This window comes from Podarcis raffonei, chromosome 2 (genome assembly GCF_027172205.1).
Source record: "Podarcis raffonei isolate rPodRaf1 chromosome 2, rPodRaf1.pri, whole genome shotgun sequence".
Classification (NCBI taxonomy): domain Eukaryota; kingdom Metazoa; phylum Chordata; class Lepidosauria; order Squamata; family Lacertidae; genus Podarcis; species Podarcis raffonei.
Genome location: NC_070603.1, coordinates 11147267 through 11167604, shown reverse-complemented (window position 1 = coordinate 11167604; position 20338 = coordinate 11147267). Strand labels below are relative to the sequence as shown.

Here is a 20338-nt window from a genome sequence, read left to right as displayed (position 1 = left end):
GTACAGGATTGCAACCTTAATTCAGTAGAATTCGTTTAAATGCCAGATAGCAAACACGTTTCATTAATGACCACTGAATGATGTCAGTTGCAAAGGTAAGATTTAAAAGTGATCCAACGCAGAGTACAGATTAACTAAAATTAGTGTAGTTAAACATCACAATCTGTTTCTGCAGTATTTTGCAACAGAAATTATTCCCACTGCCTAAAAAGAGATTAGTTCTTTTGAAGTAATTAATTTACCCAATGATAGCAAATGTGATCAAGGGGGTGATTTGGTTGTGTACCTATAAGCCCAGGGCTCAAACCAAAGCCTTGGACAAGCCACATTCCCTTAACCTCAACTTCCATTTATAAAACGGCAATCACAGCAAAATAGTTCACAGGGTTCAATGGTGCTGAGCACTGTAAATAACCTTTGCACATTTAAAACAGTCTACAAAATATCGTGTTAATCTGCAAAGCATTTGTCTCATTGAACAGATTCCTTGCTCTACAGAATTCAAGTGAGCTGGAAATTTCAAGATTGGATATTCATCAGCTATTAATCATTGCCTTCCTTGGGTGCATCACCTGGGACCAAGCTACCATTGGACCTGGGCCTCATATAAATGACTTTTTTAAAAAAAACAAACAGCGATTGTTCCACACAGGTGATTTACCAAAGGTGAAGTTCTCCAGTTTGGGATTGTAGCTCTTACAGGGTATGGGGGTGTATTTCCGCGACCAAGAGGTGCCAGAAAATACCCCTGGGTACCCAGGGCGTTTGGTCGCGCAGTAGAATGAACCAGGGAGAGGTGAATCTACCAATTCTTCTCCCCGCGTTCCTTGTCTCTGTGTTCCCTCCAGCCCCCTCCTCCAAGGCGCTGTCTGCAGCTGGCTCCCCTCCCCCACCCTGTCTCAAGAGGAGCAGGCACCATCCATCTCAACCCCGCCAGCTTCAGAGACAGCAAAGCCCAGGACAAGGGCTTATTATCTCTGCTGCATTGCTACAGGAGAGGAGGACCTAGTATCGAAATCTTGCGGGGCTGGGGGTGGCGGGGGGGGGGGGGGAGTTGAGGAGCAAGAGGCAGCTCCCTTGAACACAGCTGTGCTATAACCTCTGCCAGGCAGATAAGCCTGACTCTCCCAGCTCTTTGTTTCGGGCTGCTGGTGGGGGAGGGGCTGCTGCATATGCAGCACGGCCATCTCTCTCTCTCTCTCTCTCTCTCTCTCTCTCTCTCTCTCTCTGCCCAGAGAGGCTTCCAGCTGAGATAAGCCCAGGAGCAAAAACAAGAGGCAAGTCAAAACCTTCCCCAGAAGGATTTCCTCTGCTCTCTAGTATTTCTTCTTCTTTTGGGGGGCGGGGAGGGGGGCAGAGATGTGGAAGGGAAGGGGCTTGTGTATCTTGCAAAGCGTGATATACAAGCTCCAGGTGTACAGCATTTTGCAGAGCAGAGGGAAAACAAAGCCTTAGCAGAGAAGTGTCCTTGGGCCATTTCGCCACAGCACCTCACCCTAGACTATTCTGGTAATTTATTGGCTGCTTTAAGAAGGGCCGCCGAGAGCAGGAAAACCAGACAACAGGGTCAATATTAAAAAAAAGAAGAAAGAAGCACACTCACCATTTCATTAGGAACATTAAATCGCCGCAAGAGTCTGTGGCTCCAATGATCTTTTCCGGCTCCAATCCTCTTTCAAAGCCCCTGGCAATATCGGTGCTCTGGTGGAAAGAAAGACAGAGAAAGAGAAAGACAGTTACAAAAACAATTCTTTCCTCCTCCCATTCTTTGGCCATTTGTTAATCTCCCTCAACCATGAGGCAGAGGGGCTTCAAAGGGCACCAAGAATCAGGTGATAAACAGATGTGGTACATGGCTTGATGGTAATTAGCAGATGAGGGAAGAGGCCTTATCATCTTTTCTTCTTCTCTCTTTTCTTTGACATATCTTCTTTATGAAATGTTTGGGGAGAGGAGGAAAGGGGAAAGAAACCTAAAAGGAGGGGGGGAGGGAGAGAGGTAGAGAGAGAGAGAAGAGAAATAAAGAGTCGCCATTAAAATGGGCTAGCAAAGCGATGGATAGATCTAGGGAATTAAGTCATCTTGCCTTTGCAGCTGCTGCAGCAGCAGTAGCAGCAGCCATTCGTGATTTCCAAGGCTCCCCATCCCTGCTACGCCTCCCCCGCTCCAGAGCGCACCACCTCTACGGGCTCTCACACGGTCCTCGAGGTCTTTGTGCCGGTGCCGTCAATGGGTGTGTCCCATTCATGCAGTTGGGGCGCTTTTTTTGGTTTGTTTTTTTGTTTGCAAGGAGAGAGCTTAAACCGCCGGGGCCCCAGACAAGGGTCGGTCAGCTCCCTCTGCACATACCATCTGAAGGCTGGTAACAGCGTTCAGTTGCTGCAAGCCTGGAGCGAGCGTGTTCTCCCTGCTTTGCAGCAGCAGCACCGCCACACGCTATTCTGAGGGAGATCCACACATTTGTTGCCCACACATACTGTCTGGTAGATGCGGCTAGGCAGAGCAAGCAGTTAACAAAGAGGCAGGCAGCTTGACTTTTTCGAGGAAATAAAAGCAATTGCCAAATGAAGAGGAAGAAAAGGAAATATATATTTTTTTAATCTATCTCTGTGTGTGTGTATACAGACTGAATACAGAGGACAACTCTAGGGGACCTTGGGGGAACTAATGAATCCACAAATCATGTAATAATATAATACAACACTTCATTTCTCAGCTTCTTCATATTGCGTAAGAAATCCAGACCAAACTCCTGGTTTAGGACAGTTTGGACTAACAATCACCTCTGGCTTTAGTTAAGAACACTTTAAATTCAACTCATAACAGGGCCAGAACAAGATCATGTCTGTGTGGAAAATTGTAGCATATGAGGGGGCCCCCTATTCCCCCCCCCAAAAAATGGAGTGGGGGCTTAATCAAAACTGGCCGCTAAGATTACTGAGCCCTTACAACAAATATCTAACTCAACAGGTATGTATATGGGCATTTAAAAAAAAACTTCTTACTCCCCAAAGTGCTGATGGCCATGATAATCTACGTATAGCTGTTACAACTCCCAACAGCCTGGTAGAAAAGGATAACTGCTTTAAAGAAAAGATTTGTTGGGTAAAGAGAATCTCTTGTGCGAACAGTAATTGGATAGTGCGCTAGCCAAAACAAACAAGCAAAAGTGTTCTCCTTTTGAACTATTGAGTCTCCAGTAGCTATTGTTATTTGCTGTGATCTCTAAAACAGTCACAGTGTTAGCAAGACCCTAGCAGATGGCTCAATATAAGGGCCAAAGCTACACATGGCTTTAAAAAGAGGGGAATGTTTTTTGTCTGTCTCTGTGTGTGTGTGTGTGTGTGTGTGTGTGTGTGTGTGTGTGTGTGAGAGAGAGAGAGAGAGAGAGAGAGAGAGAGAGAGAGAGAGAGAGATTTCGATCCAAAGGACATGTGCATTCTCCCCATGTCCCTTTTGTGCTTTAAAATCACATGCCCCACTGTTGTAAATAAAAATATGCCCTTTTCCCTTATGGGGTATCCAAGAGCCCATTTAGAGTCCTTACATAGGTTCCCTATTGGTAGGAGAAAATAACAGAGGCCAACCAGAGAATATTGAGAAGCAAAGCAGCTAGTAAGCCTGGTCTTTATTGATCTGTTGCAACATAGTGCTCCCCTCACTCGCAGGAAAGGAGGAGGACCCCCAAAAATGCTGTGCAAGGGCTTATAAAGACTTTTGAAATTCCCATCCTCTAGATCAAGACCACCCCCAGAAACATTATGCATTCATCACAGAAGGGGTGTAACCTAAGACCACCCCTCAGATAAGGCGGTCTAAAACAGAACATTTGCATGTTGTTTTCTCCTGTCGCTTTGTTTATTTCCTGTCTGGCAGGTTACTTGATTGGATTTCTTGGGGAGCCTGGGCAGTCTTTTGTAATGATAAGGCTCACACCCTTATTCAAACACAGATTAAGACAGGATTTGTGAAGGAAGAGACAATGGGGAGGCTTTTCCATTTTGACCATGCAGAGAAACATTTGCTCAGTTTAGGAATCAAAATGGTTCCAGGTTGGCTTTCCTGTGCTGATCTATGTACGTGTGGTTATGAACGTTGCCATATATCTAAGACCATAAAATTCCTATCACACCACCCACCTTACATATGACTGGAGGAGACCCATGGAGGAGACCCAGGTTACATGCCACCATTAAGCATAGTTTTGCCTTAGATTACCAACTAAGTTAAAAAGCAGTCTGGGCTGGAACTGAGACCAGTGCTCAGTGCTGTCTCACTCTGTCTTACCAAGCAACCTAGCTGCACATGGAGATTTGTTTATTTGTTTTTTTTTAATCTAAGTTTTACTTAAGAGAAGACATACTGAAATTAATGGACCTAACCTAGCCATGTTCGCTAATACCAATGAGTGTACTTCAAGTAAAACTTAGCTGACTACCAACCCACCTCTATCAAATCTCCCTCACGACAGAAAGTTTCATACACTTATTTTATTTATTTAAATATTTTTATGCCTCCCTTCAGTAGAACTCCTAGGGTGGCTTGCAAGAAAATGAGAAAAACAAAAAAAGGTTAACAACAAATATAAAAACAACAATAATCCAATAGCGCAACTAATCTTTGAGCACACTGCTGAAACTGTGAGCGGCCAGGAACGCACAACAGAGTCTTAATCTGAGATACAGGATCTCTTATATGACACATAGACACAGACCCATCTTTTTCACAGGCCTCCCTGTGTTCCTCTCCCTTAAAGAGCACCACAGGCTCTAGTGTAGAGACAATCATAAGTGCACTGAGCTTTGATAACCAAAGCATATACCAAGAAACAATAATGCTGTACCGCTGCAAACTTCCTCTCTTGAAAATCACATCTTTTGATGTGGTTTCAGTGGCTAGGTTAGACAGATATGGGATTTTCACAAGATGTGTTTTATATGTGATTATTTAAAACATTTTAAATATATATGTTTAGTTGTCAGCTATCCTAAGCTCTGGAACGGGGCTAGATGGATGTTTGAATGCCTTTCCAGCTCCCCGCTTGCTCATCACATTTATATCCTGCAGATCCTGTTAGGAGTTCAATGCAGCACATACGTTGCCATCTCACTTTATCCTCACAATTCTGAGAGGTAAGTTAGCCTAAGAGAAGCAGAGTAACTTGCTCAAGGTCATCTAGTGAGCCTGTGGTCCAAATCCCATGCTTCAGCCACTACTATACCATACTGGCTTCCAAAGAGGGAGCACTATGAACTGAGCTTCCAAGGCTGGTGCAGACATGATGCTTAACCATGATTAAACATAACAAATGGCCTTAGCCTTACTATCTGGGTTCTCATCAGCTGCAAACTAAAATGTGAAAACATGACTTAAAGCAAGATTGCTAATCGCAGTCACGGCGTCTATGGTTTCATCCCTGTATGCGCAGGCCACGACACCAGAGAGATGGGAATGCCGAGTAGACATACTGCAAGTCAAAAAGCAGATCTTTGCCAAACAAATATTTACAGTCTTCCTCTTTCTATCTGTGACTCAGCCTCCATCTACACCTCATGCCTGGACTCTGGCTCAACCATAGGAGCCAATTCCTAGGGCCCATGGGGGCTTCAGTTCCCACAATAAAATATTTGAGGGGCTGATCCCCCCCAGTTGATGGGCATTCCCATTCAAATGGTGTGTGTGCACTGTGTCATGTGATCAATTATGCAGGGTGGGGCTTACCTGGGCCCCCACAATATTTATTCAAGTTGGCACCAGTGGGCTCAACCAGCAACAGCCTGTGCCTACAATTTGTGACTGTCTGATATGTCTGTCCCAGCAGTCCAGCAGAGACCTCAGAAAACATCTGCTGCAGCCCATAACCTAGAGCTGAAAAATTATCAACAGAGAGATCAGAGCTATTCCTTCTTAAACGGTACAAAAGCATGACTGTAGTGAAACAAGGAGACCAGGGAGCTTGTTGACATGGAGGTGAGCAAGAATATGCAAGAACGTCTGCAAACCCAGCTCTGAAAAAAGACTACCTTTAGAAGAAGAGTTTGGATTTGATATCCCGCTTTATCACTACCCGAAGGAGTCTCAAAGCAGCTAACATTCTCCTTTCCCTTCCTCCCCCACAACAAACACTCTGTGAGGTGAGTGAGGCTGAGAGACTTCAGAGAAGTGTGACTAGCCCAAGGTCACCCAGCAGCTGCATATGAGGAGCGGGGAAGCAAACCCGGTTCCCCAGATTACGAGTCCACCGCTCTTAACCACTACACCAGACTGGCTCTCTTTATCTAGCTGTTAAGAGATAGCAAAGAAAGGCTACAACAGAGCCTCATGCTAACAGGTGGGGAACCTCTGGCCCTCCAGGTGTTGCTGGACTACAACTCCCATCACCCTGAATCATTGACTATGAAGGCGGGGGCTGATGGAGTCCAACAACATCTGGAGGTCCAGAGGCTTCACATCCCTGCTCTAGCCAGTGCAGGGAGAAATGCAGCGGCAGCTCACAATCTCCATTCTGGAGCAGAAGCCATCTGAAGTGTCCAACAGGATGGGGAAAAGGAAATGAAAGAAGTTACCATTTAGTGCCTGCTTCAAGAGAAGCCACAGGATTGCAGACAAAGGAATAGTACTGCTGTGGGTTCCAACATTTCTCTGACTCGTTCCACACCTTCTGAAACAAATCCTGTGTTTTGTTGGGGATGGGAAAGAACAGCATGGGGGGGTGTTGCTAGTAGACTTTGAACATGACAATGAACACTCTCAACTCTTTGGAATGAATCAGTGTCACTTGAGGTATTGCCAAGGTGGCTAAGAGGCCTGGAGCCACAGATCCTTGATGAAACTTCACCCTGCTCCTAGAATGGAGTTTATCAAAGCCATCACAGACTCAGGGAAGGCAACAGTTGGAAGGCGCTCAGTGGCAGGCACCTGACATTCTCTACTAATTTCCTGTTTGCTTGCAACTCCCAACTAAACATTCCATAAGTGTATTTAGAATTTCCCCTGTACCTCATTTAGCAGGTACTTTAAAAAAATGAAAGGTGCCTGTAGCATTTCAAGATAACCCACTTCCCTTTAAATTCCTATGTCTCTTGCTAATTTTTTGCACAATTAATATTTTCCCATTCCTGCTTCTCTCGGCAAACAGGGAAAGAGCAACCATGTGTGTCCCTAGATGGCACAAGAGCATTGATTCAGTTTATGGGTCTTGGTTGTGGGTGGAGGAGGCCGATAATCTGCTACAGCCACAGGAAGAAGCGTAGCAGAAATAACCCCTTAACATTTCTAAAGAAAGCATGCCTGGGAGGAAAAAACAGGGATGTGAGGGAGAGGCCTGAATTACAGGGAATACTAGATGCCACTGTTTAGGGTACGTTGGTCTACAAACTTGGGGAAGGGTACTTGGGTGGGTAGTACTAGGAATTGGAAGTGAAACACCTGAGCAGGAGGTGAAAAGCTGAGAATTGCCCAGAAGTTGTCAAGGAGGAATGGCCTTGGCTCATCTGCCTGCCAATGGTACAATGCTAACTTGCATGATGTTGCTTTGCCCTCAGTTAGGCAAAACAGAGCAGGGTCAAAGAGCATCTGGGGCTCCTGAAGAAGGCAGGTGAGACAACGGACACCATTGAAAGCTGCGGAGGAACAGTCCCTCTTTCCTCCTATGCACACAGTCAGGGCAGCTCAGCACAGCTAACTGCTGCTTGAGTCCAGGCCAGGTACACTGGAGAAAACTTGAGCAGTGTGGGCAAGTGGGAAAGTGAAATCTTGGATGGTGAATCCATGGGTTGGTTGGTCACTCGCTCGCTCGCTCACTCACTCATCCACTCAAAACACACACACACACACACACACACACACACACACACACACACACTCTACCTGCCTGCCACCATTCTCCCACCTCCTGGGTGCCATTGTGGCTGATGTTGGTGCTGCCGTGCTGCCAGGCCAATTGCCTCTGTCAGGAGGGCAGCACAAGTCTGGTTTGTACCTTGGAATGTAGTCTGTCCTCTGTTCTGAATAGGGTTGCCCAAGGAATGTGGACAGGAAGCAATACTGCAAGAGAGCGCGACAGGCAATCACTGTCCTTTAACTCATCACCACCCATTCAGTCCCAATGCATTGAAGTGCCAGCAGAAATCTGCCCAAGCCAGGCCTCACTTGAGTAGAGGCGATATGTAAAGACGCAGCACAGCCTCCTCCTAAAAGGTAAAGGTACCCCTGCCCGTACGGGCCAGTCTTGACAGACTCTAGGATTGTGCACCCATCTCACTTAAGAGGCCAGGGGCCAGCGCTGTCCGGAGACACTTCCGTGTCACGTGGCCAGCGTGACAAAGCTGCATCTGGCGAGCCAGCGCAGCACACGGAAACGCCGTTTACCTTCCCGCCAGTAAGCAGTCCCTATTTATCTACTTGCACCCGGGGGTGCTTTCGAACTGCTAGGTTGGCAGGCGCTGGGACCAAGCAACGGGAGCACACCCCGCCGCGGGGATTCGAACCGCCGACCTTTCGATCGGCAAGCCCTAGGCGCTGAGGCTTTTACCCACAGCGCCACCCGCGTCCCTCCTCCTACCAGTATCCTAACAGCCTCCTCCTACCAGTATCCAATCCACACTAGCCAGCCTCCTTTGAACATGTCCCACATTTTCCCCCCTTTGGGGAAGAAAATGCCAAGGAAATCATTATCACTGTTCCCCTCTCTTGGCAGTGGTAAGAATAGCTGCAGTTGGCTTGTACATTTAACAAAGATACCACCATTATGATGCCCCCCCCCCGCCCTTGCTATTGGCTGTGATAAATGTCACCAGAGCAACAGAACCTCACAATCCTTACATTGGCTACCAAAATGTCACTCACTGCCCATTAACATGGGGTCTACAAAGATGCTGGTGTGATCAGTGGTGGACACTTTGCTGGTTCATAGGTCCCAGCACCTGAGTGTTTTGACTGCTGAGGCAAAGCCTGCTCAAAAGCCTAGACTGTCGTTTGACTGTATGCTTTAAATCTTAACTGCTGATAGGATTCTAAACTGTGGTTACCACTAGCTACGGTTAAGTGTTATGTCTGCAACTGGCCCTAATGGACAAGTCCTAAAAACCTGAGGCACTATGTCCAAGGGGAATCGTGGCATGTTAAAATGCTGGAGGAGACAGGATGTTTCGGCAGGAACCAAACCACTCATTTTCACAGTGGACAGTTTTACTTCTCAAACTTTAAGGAGAATACATAATGGGTTATAAAACTGTAATCCAAACGCACTAAGGATAACCTGCTGGATATGAAATATACGACCTTATTACCCCTTATGATTTCATTAAGGACCGACAGTAGCAGTGCAGGTTTGAATCTCTAGTGACTTAGCCATAATTTTGTACAGACACAGCTGTAAAGGGCAGGGCATTTCTTCAAATAAGGTTATAAAAAAATAACGAACACACAGAACTGCAGAAGATTTTTCTCCTCCAGGAAAGGAAAGTCAAGACATAAAATGCCACTCAACAGATCCTCATTTATACCAAATTTCATATGTTCACATTCCCCTATAAAGATGTTTTAATAACCCATGTTCTCATGTCTCCTCATGCATTGGCTAGTGAATTCGGCAAATTTTAAAATGAAGGGGAGAAATGCCATTAAGCTTTAACCAATCAAGGTGATACATTTGACCTTCACAGTATTTCCAATACCTGTAACTTAAGTCAGCAAGAGCACTGTCTTTACAACATCGTATATAGAGCGGTGTGTGCTCTGTCATTTGAAGGCCCCAGTGTGCAAGCATGGAGCAGGGCAAAGAAACCATCATCCTTAGAACCTCAGATTAATGTAAGAATGCAAAGATAAGCCAGAAAGTAAAGTGTGTGGACAATTCCTCATGAAATCTCAGAAGTGGGAAGAACTGAGGGAGCAGAATTTCAGGGCCCCACATTGGGTCATTTGCAGAATTAATTATGTGGAAAATATATTGGTATTGTGTACACAGGACATAGGTTGTACCCTGAGCTACAGGAGTGGAAAGCAGCTCACAGCCAGTCTTTCCCTGCCCTCCTGCATCTCTAGAGAGCCAGGGGAATCTATCAAATATTGTGAGCTGTGTTTTATGCAGTAGGAGGGATGAACTGCAATTGCCCCTTCCCACTACAGCTCCATAAGACTCAGCCCAAAACATTTGATACGCCCCTCTGACATTTTGGAGAAGCTTTTCACATTGTACAGATGGCTGCCCAGAGGAAGAAGGGAAAGACCAGTTGCAGAAGCAGAGCTTTGGATGCAGCCCATAGAATTTTGATTCCTCTCAGCAGAGTATACACAGGCCTGATCACACTGAGGCAGCTTGCGTTTTCTAAGTGAATTGTAAGAATTTATCCTTCAAATTCTTTTTGGCTTGCATGCCTCGTGAAAATCATATAAGGGTTTGAAATATGGAGTAATGACTCCTTGTAAAGATACGACAGGCTTTATCTTGCCTATCTCAAAAGAGGCTTTTCTCTGAACATAACTTTGCAACATTCACCTAAAGTTTCATTCACATCATAGCTACCCACACTCTCTGTACACTAAGCTAGAATTATGGAAGTAGGAGAAAGAAAACGTATTTCTCTCGCTATTAGAGTATCAATAGATTGTCTGGTCCACATTAGCCTTGTATCCATTACAGCCTGCAGTACAAACTGCAGCAAATGACCAGCACAAACTAGAAGGACCAACATGTATGGACTGATGAATGTGACCAGAAAGCACATCTGTGACCATTCAAAGCCACCACCTGGCCTGCCCTTATATCCACAGCATTTACTCTCTTTCTTTGCCAAGATTTTCCAGACACATGTACTGCAGAACTCAGAATTTCAACTTTCAGTTGTAAAACTGTGACCCAATCTACTTGTTGCATATGTATTGGGAAAGAACTCTCAGTTGTTTAAAGAGGTGTATTATGTCCTCCCCTCCATAACTGTAATTGAAATATCTAATATTTTTGTAGAAAGCCTAATGCAGCTAACACAAAATTAAAAGCAGTAATAGCAAAAAGATCAAAACAATTCCATAAAACTATTAAGATTCTATTAATTCATCACAAGTTAAATACATGATAATATTTCAGTAACTACCTAATAAAATATCAGCATAACACCAAGTAATCTTGAAATATTATTCTCCTGTGACCCTCTCAAAGGTAAGGAGGACCTTTGACTGTAAGGACACAGCGGTTGTGAAAGATCCATTCTACCTCACTCAGTGCAGGGTCTGGCTTCAGAACTCGTATGAGGCTAACTTCAGAACAAGCTTTCCCTTCCTTACCTGCTGTGGCACATCTGCTCTGAGCACCCTGCTGTTACAGCAGCAGAGGTTAGCCATTTGGGCAGTACATTCTTAGCAGGTGATTCCTGAACCATGGGTTTTCAAATTGCTTCCCCGCCCTTTCCCCCCCAGATTCTTTTATGTTAAGGCTACTCCTTCCAAAGAAAAGTGACAGAAAATTCAGCAGAACACAACCACAAAAAAATAAGCTGTTCCCATACACACACAACTCTCTATGTTGATTTGTGAGCTTGTTTACTGTCACAGTTAGAAGAGTGCATTAAAAAGGATTTTGCTTTAGCCAGGCGTTCAAACAGTAAATTGCATTTCTTCCAATCTTAATCTGCTCTAGATAGTACTGTGAGGCTCCCTGCTTGATTGTTAATCTTTATTATATTTTAAAGGCCATAATTATTTTAGCGATTCTTTTCTTTACAATGAGTGGTGGCAATTAGCTCATCCTGTTTTACAGGGTAGTTTTCCCTGAGAGGGGTATGAAAATTGGCACAATGAAGCACAGCCAACCTGAAGCTTTGCTCTGGGGACGCAACATCTCAAGTCCTTGATTTTTAAACTTAAAATCCTAAGGTTTTTTAGGATGCAATTTTGAACTACCGAGTGCCACTAGCATGCACACACACACATCCAGTTCTGGAATCACTGAGATGGGGCAAACCTCTGGAAGTGAAAAATGCCAAGGCGAAAATCTCACCTCTCTCTTCTTTTTGGCTTTGATGTCCTCAGTATTGTTGGCAAGGCTTGACTTCCGCTTGGCACTCTCTGATTTCTCTCGAGGCTTGTTCTCACCTTCCTTCATTTTTTTGTATTTTTTCATAAACTCAGAAATCAGTTCAGGGCAGTCAAGGTTCTTCTCAGGTTCCCAAGTATTATGCTCCCTGATATAGTAAAAGAAGGACAACAATGGGGGACAAAATAACAAACAGGAAAAAGTTGAAAAAGTTCCCATTTAGTGATCACAGACATCAATTAAGAACTAAGTGAAGAATTACCCTGCTCAAGAAAACCTGTGTATGGAGAAAAAACTGTTCCAGGTTTTTAGGGAAGACTGGAGACTTAGAAAACCAATTCAGAAGACCTGATGCTCACGATGGATTGCTCAGAGTAAGACTTGTTTGAATCTCTGAGGGCTTAAATAGAATTCTGTGGCAATTTGGGATTGGTTTCAGCTGCAGTGGGAAGAATTCTAAGCACAACATTGCCCTGATTTCTAAAAATCCAATGCAGCTGCTTAAGAGATTGTCATTCTTCCTGGCCACCTTGACCCTTGCACAGGACTGTTTCCTAAAAAATCGGTTTCTAACACTTGCATTTGAAACATCTTACCAGCCCTGGTTCTAGGAGGTATTTTTGTTTAAAGGGTTACATACTCTATGAGAGATTTCCCCATTTTTACATTAGGAACAACATTAGCAGCATTTAGAGATATTTGTAATAAAGGAATTAATCACACCATCACTTACGTACAGGGAGGCTTCCTATATACCATAGCTGCAAGAATGCCTACAATGCAATGGATTTATTTCTGAGAATATAGCCTTGTATTAGATACAAGCTGTTCTAAGAACAGTACCAGAGATACTAACTGAACACTGATTAAATAGGAACAGTTTAATCATACCATTATTAGGTTCAACTAAATGAGCAAACATTCACATTTCAAAGAGCCCTCTTTCAGGCTTGATGTTTAAACAAAACAAAAAGGGAAAAGTTGGGTGGTAATAGAGGAAAAGGTCACTTTAGACTAACTGGGTTAGTTTGTGTCCAGTATATGAGATTACAGGTTGCAGCAAAAGCATATTGAAACACTGAAGCAATGGTTACGATTCCACACAATGCTCAGCCACAGTTTAGTGCTATGTGGCTGACTCTTCACAAGCCCAAACAAAGTGTTAGCCTCTCAAGTCCCCACCTCTTCTTCAGCCAGAAGGAAGACCTTTGGCAAGTTTAGTTTTGCTTTCAAAGGATCTCAGTTTAGTGTTGCATACAAACCAGGGATCCCAGTTTAAAGCAATTCTTAGTTAAACAAGCCTATACTTTGAGGCTGGCTTTGTTTAGCAGCGAACCACTGTGAGCTGCAAGCCAGGATTCCTGGTTCATACGTAATGCTAAGTCAAGGTTCTTTGACAGTGAAGCTAAACTAAACAGAAGTCCTCCTCCCAGCTCCACATAAGGAAAAAGAAGGCGAAAGCACACAAGCAGAACACTTTGCTCAGGTTCAGAGAGGCTCATCCACATAGCACTAAATAACAGTTTAGCATTACGTGTGAGCTGGATCTAAGGCTATTTTCCTTGGAGATTATTTACTTTTATATTTTCAAACTGAGCATGGTCTTAGGGACACAGAATCATTTTGAACAACTGAATCACCGCAAGCCCAAAGTGCTCTTTTTTGATGTGGTGCTGATGAAGAAATACCCTCTCAAATGCTGCACAGCAGGGCAATGTGTCAGTGTCTGCTTGATAACTTGCCTTCCCAGAATCAGGTGGTGTGCATCCATTTAAACACCGTGGCCTCAAATCTGGACTCTTACATAATGAATCACGGCTGTCCTTCATGGAACCGTAAAACCGGCTGCCAGAACCCAGGACAAATACCCAGGGTACATATACATACAAACACATACATCGACAAAAATCCTTTTTAGAGCAGTTCTTTTGTACTGGGACTAATGAGAAGGGCTGTGCTTTAAAAAATAATGAAATCAATCAAAATGACATACTAAGTTAACTTAAGCTCTGCACCCTGTGCAAATTATGCATTTTGCATATATTTGCTTTGCATAAATCTATTTCAATTCTGGTAATTGTGGAGAGGGCCAAAGTATGCTGAAGCTACTGATTTGGTTCCTGGAAATTCTTCTCAGCTCATCTCGGTGTCTGAGATTCAACAACCTTTGCTGACAACTTTCAAGCTTATCTTAATATCCTTAACAGCTAGAAAGTTGTATTTTTGAAAAATCAAAATCAAAAATCATAGCAGAGATATTTGGGATACTCAAATTTCACACCCAGCACCAAATTCTGTGCTTGGACAACACAGCCCTGAAGGGAGGGGAAGAGGATTAACGTTCCTTTTCCAAAGCAGCAGTTTAAAGCAATCCACAAGAGTATTTGATCAAAATGCCCTCCCAAATCAGAAACCTCAAATGAGGAGGAAAACTATTTAGACAATAGTGCTGGTGAATAACTCAAGTGGAACTACCAACTCTGTGAAGTGAGAGAGGGAACGCAGATGCCAGGATTTCCAAAACACGCTTTAAGGTCCCAGGCCCTCGCCTCGTGACCCACTCATTTAAATGGATGCACGCCACTCTTGTCTGGAGTGAGGAAAGCAAGCTCCCACCCATGAAGGTTTTTTTTGTTTTTAAGGAAAGCTTGAATGAGGGCAACGAAAGTTAAATTTGAAGCACTGCCTGGAGCTCTGCTAACAAGAAAGCTCAAAGCCCACGTCAGAAGGAAAGTTGGACTTACTCAGAGAATCCTTTCCACTTGAGAAGATACTCCACTTGACCCTTCACAACACGCCTGTCTAGAACCTTCTCCACAACATATTCCTCCTCCTCTTCAGAGGACGAACTATCTGCTGTCCTCCTGTTTCTCTTTCCCATAGCGCAGAAGTTGCACCTAATGCACAAAGGCTACCCAATTCCTGCAAATCGGAAGGGAAACGTTAATTGGCGATAACTGAAAACGGGCTTCTGTTTCCAGAAATCTCACAGTGCATCACCCACTCTGTAACGGCACATCTCTCAAATGTTTCACTGTCTGCTGGCTAACAGTCGGGGCTGCAAGGGGGATCTGAGGGCAGAGGAGGCTAACAATTAGTATATAAAAATAAGCTAATTTTAAAGGAAGAAGGGAATAAACAAACGAAGCATTAGGTCTTTTCTTCCAGGCCATTTTTAAGGTGCATGATACAAATGTAACAATTCCACAGAGCCACATTATATGCCAAACCTAGCCGCATTCACCCAAAATATCAACCATGCTGATACTAGTCATTAAGCATTGTCCCAATTGAACAAATTGCGATGCTCAGTAGCAAGAAAGGAGGCTGCATTTATCTCAAGATAAATAAACAGGCATGGCATGAGATTGTTTCACAGGGTGTTAAATACCAGCTCTTAGCGTAGCAGGTCAAACTGGAGCTAATTCAAGAAAATCTTTAATAAACATTATTTATTAAAAAAAGAGAGTGTGAAAGAATTGCGTGGGTGCTCATTATGAATATGAAACTCCTGGTGGGTAGGTAAGGTGTATGCTTCAAAAGAGAATTCCCCTCAACAGCATATAGTAATTTATTCTCTCTTCCTGCAGTAGCCAATCACTTCTAAAAAGGAGCAGAGCTTCCATTTGAGCTACTATGTTTTAATTTTTATCACATATTTACAGCTTTTAGCAAGGAAAATGATTTACCACCTTCTTCTCCTTTTTTGGACTTTACATCAGTTCTTCAACTGTTTCATTTTTTGCAGACTGGGATGCAAGGCTGAAAACTAGAACTAGGCTCTGCAGCAAGTGCATGCAATGACAAGAGCCCAGCCTGGAACCCAGATTCAGCACTGGACCCACTGTGAAGTGAACCCTAAAAATGACAAAACAGATGTACACTACAAATGTAGGATACTGTAGAAGTGAGCAGATACCTGTTTCAGCAAGGCTAAAAGCACCTTGGCTCACACCAGGAAGGCACGATAGGCTTAAAACATTATTTAGGAGGGCAGGAGCTCAGAGAAAACAGGGTTAGGATCATGCTGCTGGGTTCATAGTGAACAGAAATAGCACCTGTGCTCAAACTCCTGATTAAGTGGGTGTAAATATGCACAGTGTACAGGGGTCAGCAAACTTTTTCAGCAGGGGGCCAGTCCACTGTCCCTCAGACCTTGTGGGGGGCCGGACTATATTTTGAAGGGGGGGGAATGAACGAATTCCTATGCCCCACAAATAACCCAGAGATGCATTTTAAATAAAAGCACACATTCTACTCATGTAAAAACACCAGGCAGGCCCCACAAATAACCCAGAGATGCATTTTAAATAAAAGGACACATTCTACTCATGTAAAAACATGCTGATTCCCAGACCGTCTGCGGGCCGGATTTAGAAGGTGATTGGGCCGGATCCAGCCCCCGGGCCTTAGTTTGCCTACCCATGGTGTGGACACTTCCAGCTACTATGTTTCTCTAGGGCCAAATGTGAGGAGGGACAGACCATAAAATAAGCCATGCGCAAGCCTTGTTACTGAAGAACTGGAAGCTGCGATCTAGGAAATGTTTTGTAACTTACACCAGTTGCATGAATGTAGAGAAAAATTGGTTTGCATCCCTAGATTTCCCCTATTTTGCATGCTATTTCCAAAGAGAAGATTAGATCTATCACTTTGTGCAACAGTAACTTATGGTAGGGGCATTGGTGCCTATCAGCTGTGGATTTCAGGAATATGAGGGGAGGGAAAGCAGGTACTTCAAAGAGGAAAGATCCAGAATTTTTTTAAAAAAGGAAAACGGAAAAGAATGAAACTCAATTTTGTTCTGCTGCAACTTCTTGTCACACACACTTTTTTTAACTTTAAAAATAACTTTGAAAAGAAAGGTAAGATAGTTGGCCTGGCACTTTATTTTGGTTCAATGACAAATTAAAATAATGTAAATGTACATTTAAAAAAAAATGAACAGGAAAATATATTTGAGTGATGACTAACCTGTGGTCCTCCAGACGTTTTTGGACTACAACTGCCCCTATCTCTGAACACTGGCCATGCTGGCTGCAGCAGATGGAAGATGTGAGTCCAACATGTGGAGAGCCACATGTAAGCCACCTCTGTGCTGGGGGTGGGGTGGGGGTAACAACTGAGAAATACTCTTGTGGAACAAAAGGATGGATTTTTAATTTTTTCTGCCCCATTTAACATTACTTGTAGCCCCACTTAACATTCAAATGTAGCCCCACTTCTGAAATGTTAAAAGCCGATGGCATTATCTGAAATTTGGATATTGCCACTGTAAAAATCAAGGTATTTATACCCACAGAATAAAAGTTGCAGACACATTTCTGAGTATGCAGTCTTTAACTGGTGAGTGTGTGATGCAAGTAACGCGTCAATAAAATTACTTAGAAACCTCACATTAACAAGAGAAACTCTTCTCAAAAGCAGAGTTGAAATGACGAAAAACTGAAATGGATTGATTCTTTCAACAGACTAGTGCCTCACTGCTACGGCTACAATAAACTGGACTGTGGTCATGCTGGTATTCATGGATCAGTAGTTAAAGTTCTGTCACAGCTAGTTATAAAAAGGCATATTTTTCCAGGGATTTATAACTTGGCTATAAAAATTCACTGCAGCTTGAAATATGGGCTTATGAGGTCTCAGACCCTGAGTGAAGTTTAATACCACCCAAAAAAGGTATGTGTCTGTGGAAGAGAAATCAATTACACCATTTGAGTTACAAGACTGAAAAAAAGTAGTTACAGTTGCTTTGTGCTCTTATAAATTACACAGCTTCCAATTTTAACAAGTCTGAATTTAGCAGATGATTAGTTCATAAACACTGTGTGGTCCAGCTGTGCTTAGCAGAAATTTTATTTAACTTTCACTTACGAGTTGCCCTCACAGCTCTACCCCTACTGCAAATATTTGCCATTGTGAAACATGCGCACCCCTATCACAATTAATTGCACATTCCATATGCAGACATGAAATTAGGTGTTGCAGTCTTGAACAAAACACAGTAAGAGGGCTTATAAATGGAAGTTCTTAATAATTTTCCAATTGGAGACACATTACAAGTTCCCTGGAAAGTGCATATTTTTATAAGGCTATTAAATGTGGTTTTTAAAAGAAATTAACACAACAACAACAGAGAGACTTATTTTGACGGAAACCAGGAAATTCCATGTTGAAGCAGACTCCCATTTCTTAGCTGGAATTTCCTGACTTGTGTCAGTTTAGGTCAGACAGCTAACATATTAAAGAATATTATAACAGATTCTTTGCCCATAGGAGTCTGCCTGGCAGGCCTGTCCCAGGGCAAAAGCAACATAGTAACCAGTGCAGCCTGAACAAAATGTGTGCACTCCCAAACAGTATGTAGTTGTGGGCATGTTGTCATTTACTATACAGATTATGTAAAGCTAACATCCTATACAGGGAGAAAGATCATATGGAGATAACAGATGAAGACAACATGCAAAAAAGTGTTTGTGCTTTTGTCAAAAGGCAGCTGTCTAAAAGTAACAGGTTTCTACTATCTGCCCCATGCAATGGACAGAAATAATGCACTTTATTACTGCCAGGGCTTCTGAGACTAAAGTTCTAGGGGAGCAAAAGAAATGAAAGGGGTGTGTGGGTTCTGCTCCATCTGACAGATCAACGAAACTGCCAACAATGGCTGGGATTATGCTAGCATTTTACACAATGTTAACAACATGCTGTTACCCACTTTGTCTCTCTACAATGGAAGCATTTGCACTTGGCAGTGGTAATGTCCACATTAAAACCAACTGAGTTAACACTGTATGTAACCATAATAGTGCTCTACACTCTATAGTATCTTGCAAAACCTAAGGAGTTAAGTATCTATCTCCCTGCCTGGAAAGAGGATCTGTTTAGTATATCTTCAGAAGGCTACAATCCATAAAATATTCCAGCGAGTGGGTACTGAAAAAGAACCACATACATAAAATAGTGAAAGATGGAAAGGAATTGCTGAAATAATTAATAGAAGTGGAATACAAAAAGGGAGGTGAGAGGAGGTCGATGAAACGAGGGAATGAAAGATAGGGCATTGAAATGGTATGATGTATGTTTTTAAATTGTTGTTGCTTTGTTTTATTTAGCCTAATGTGTTAATGTTGTGTATTGTTTATATATTGTATTGTATTGTATTTTCTTTCTTTTGTTTTGTTTTTTTTTGTTTCCTTTCCCCCCTTTTTCCTTCTCTTTTTCTTCTTTTTTGTAAGGTTTAAAAGTAATATTATTATTATTATTTTTAAAAAAAGAACCACATACATTTAAACCATGGTTTTATACCATATTTTTCGCTCTATAAGACGCACCAGACCACAAGACGCACCTAGTTTTTGGAGGAGGAAAACAAGAAAAAAAATATTCTGAATCTCAGAAGCCAGAACAGCAAGAGGGATCGCTGCACAGTGTAAGCAGCAATCCCTCTTGCTGTTCTGGCTTCTGGGATAGCTGCACAGCCTGCATTCGCTCCATAAGACGCACACACATTTCCCCTTACTTTTTAGGAGGGAAAAAGTGAGTCTTATAGAGCAAAAAATACGGTAATTTGCAAACCCAGAGGCATGGTATTTTAGCTAATGGACACTAAGTGACAGGACATGGAGGCCTCTGTCCCCCTTACTACATCATCTTGCAGTGCAGGGATAAGACTACTATTGTCAGCAATAATTCACATGTTTCTCGTGATAGTCAACTGTGCCTGTCCACTAGCGCAATAGACTTCCACTTGAACAACTGGACTCTTCTCCCATCTGCAGCTTTGAAACATTACAGGACAGAGTGATTTGGAAGGGGGGTGCAAGCAGTGGAGAGGAGAGGAAGGGGAAATCTATGCCACAGGTTCATACAGAACCTTTGTGTTTGAGTAGCCTTAAATAAATGTATCTACACTGCAAAATTCCAATAACTGTGGGAATGGGATCAACAAAACATGGGCAGGCTGAGCAGTCTTCAGATTGTGACCAACACCAATCAACTCTTGGGTTGCATTCAACAAAGTAGTCTTATTCGTGCAAGGACTTCTGCCTGAAGAATGGGATGACTTCTCTGTCCTCTTCCCACATGTCCCCTGATCTGGAGGCCTGGGGAAAAGCCCAGAACAGGTTGAGAGGAAGTCCCATTGTGCAAGCAGAAGTCCTTGCACTAATGGGACAACGGATTTTCTTAATGAGGATCAGCGACATGAAGTTTAGCTTGCAATGGTGCTAGTATGCTGTCAAGTTCCGTAAGAGACTCCTATGACTCAGGGCTAAAATAGGGCTCAGATACTGTCAACTTAGAACA

General features: G+C 43.1%; 1 protein-coding gene and 1 long non-coding RNA gene across 2 annotated transcripts in view; both read right to left on the bottom strand.

Moving 5' to 3' along the window:
* Window positions 1–20338, bottom strand: part of LOC128406303 (uncharacterized) — an 84214-nt gene that overhangs the window by 9186 nt on the left and 54690 nt on the right. The window lies entirely within an intron of this gene.
* CBX5 (chromobox 5) overlaps window positions 1–20338 on the bottom strand; it is a 51548-nt gene that overhangs the window by 4228 nt on the left and 26982 nt on the right. Inside the window, exons 2-4 of the mRNA XM_053373561.1 lie at window positions 14779–14956; window positions 11999–12182; window positions 1604–1701 (exon numbers count right to left, since the gene is read on the bottom strand). Coding sequence (XP_053229536.1) covers window positions 1604–1701; window positions 11999–12182; window positions 14779–14915 — 419 coding nt within the window. The 5' untranslated portion in view covers window positions 14916–14956. The remainder of the gene's footprint in view (window positions 1–1603; window positions 1702–11998; window positions 12183–14778; window positions 14957–20338) is intronic.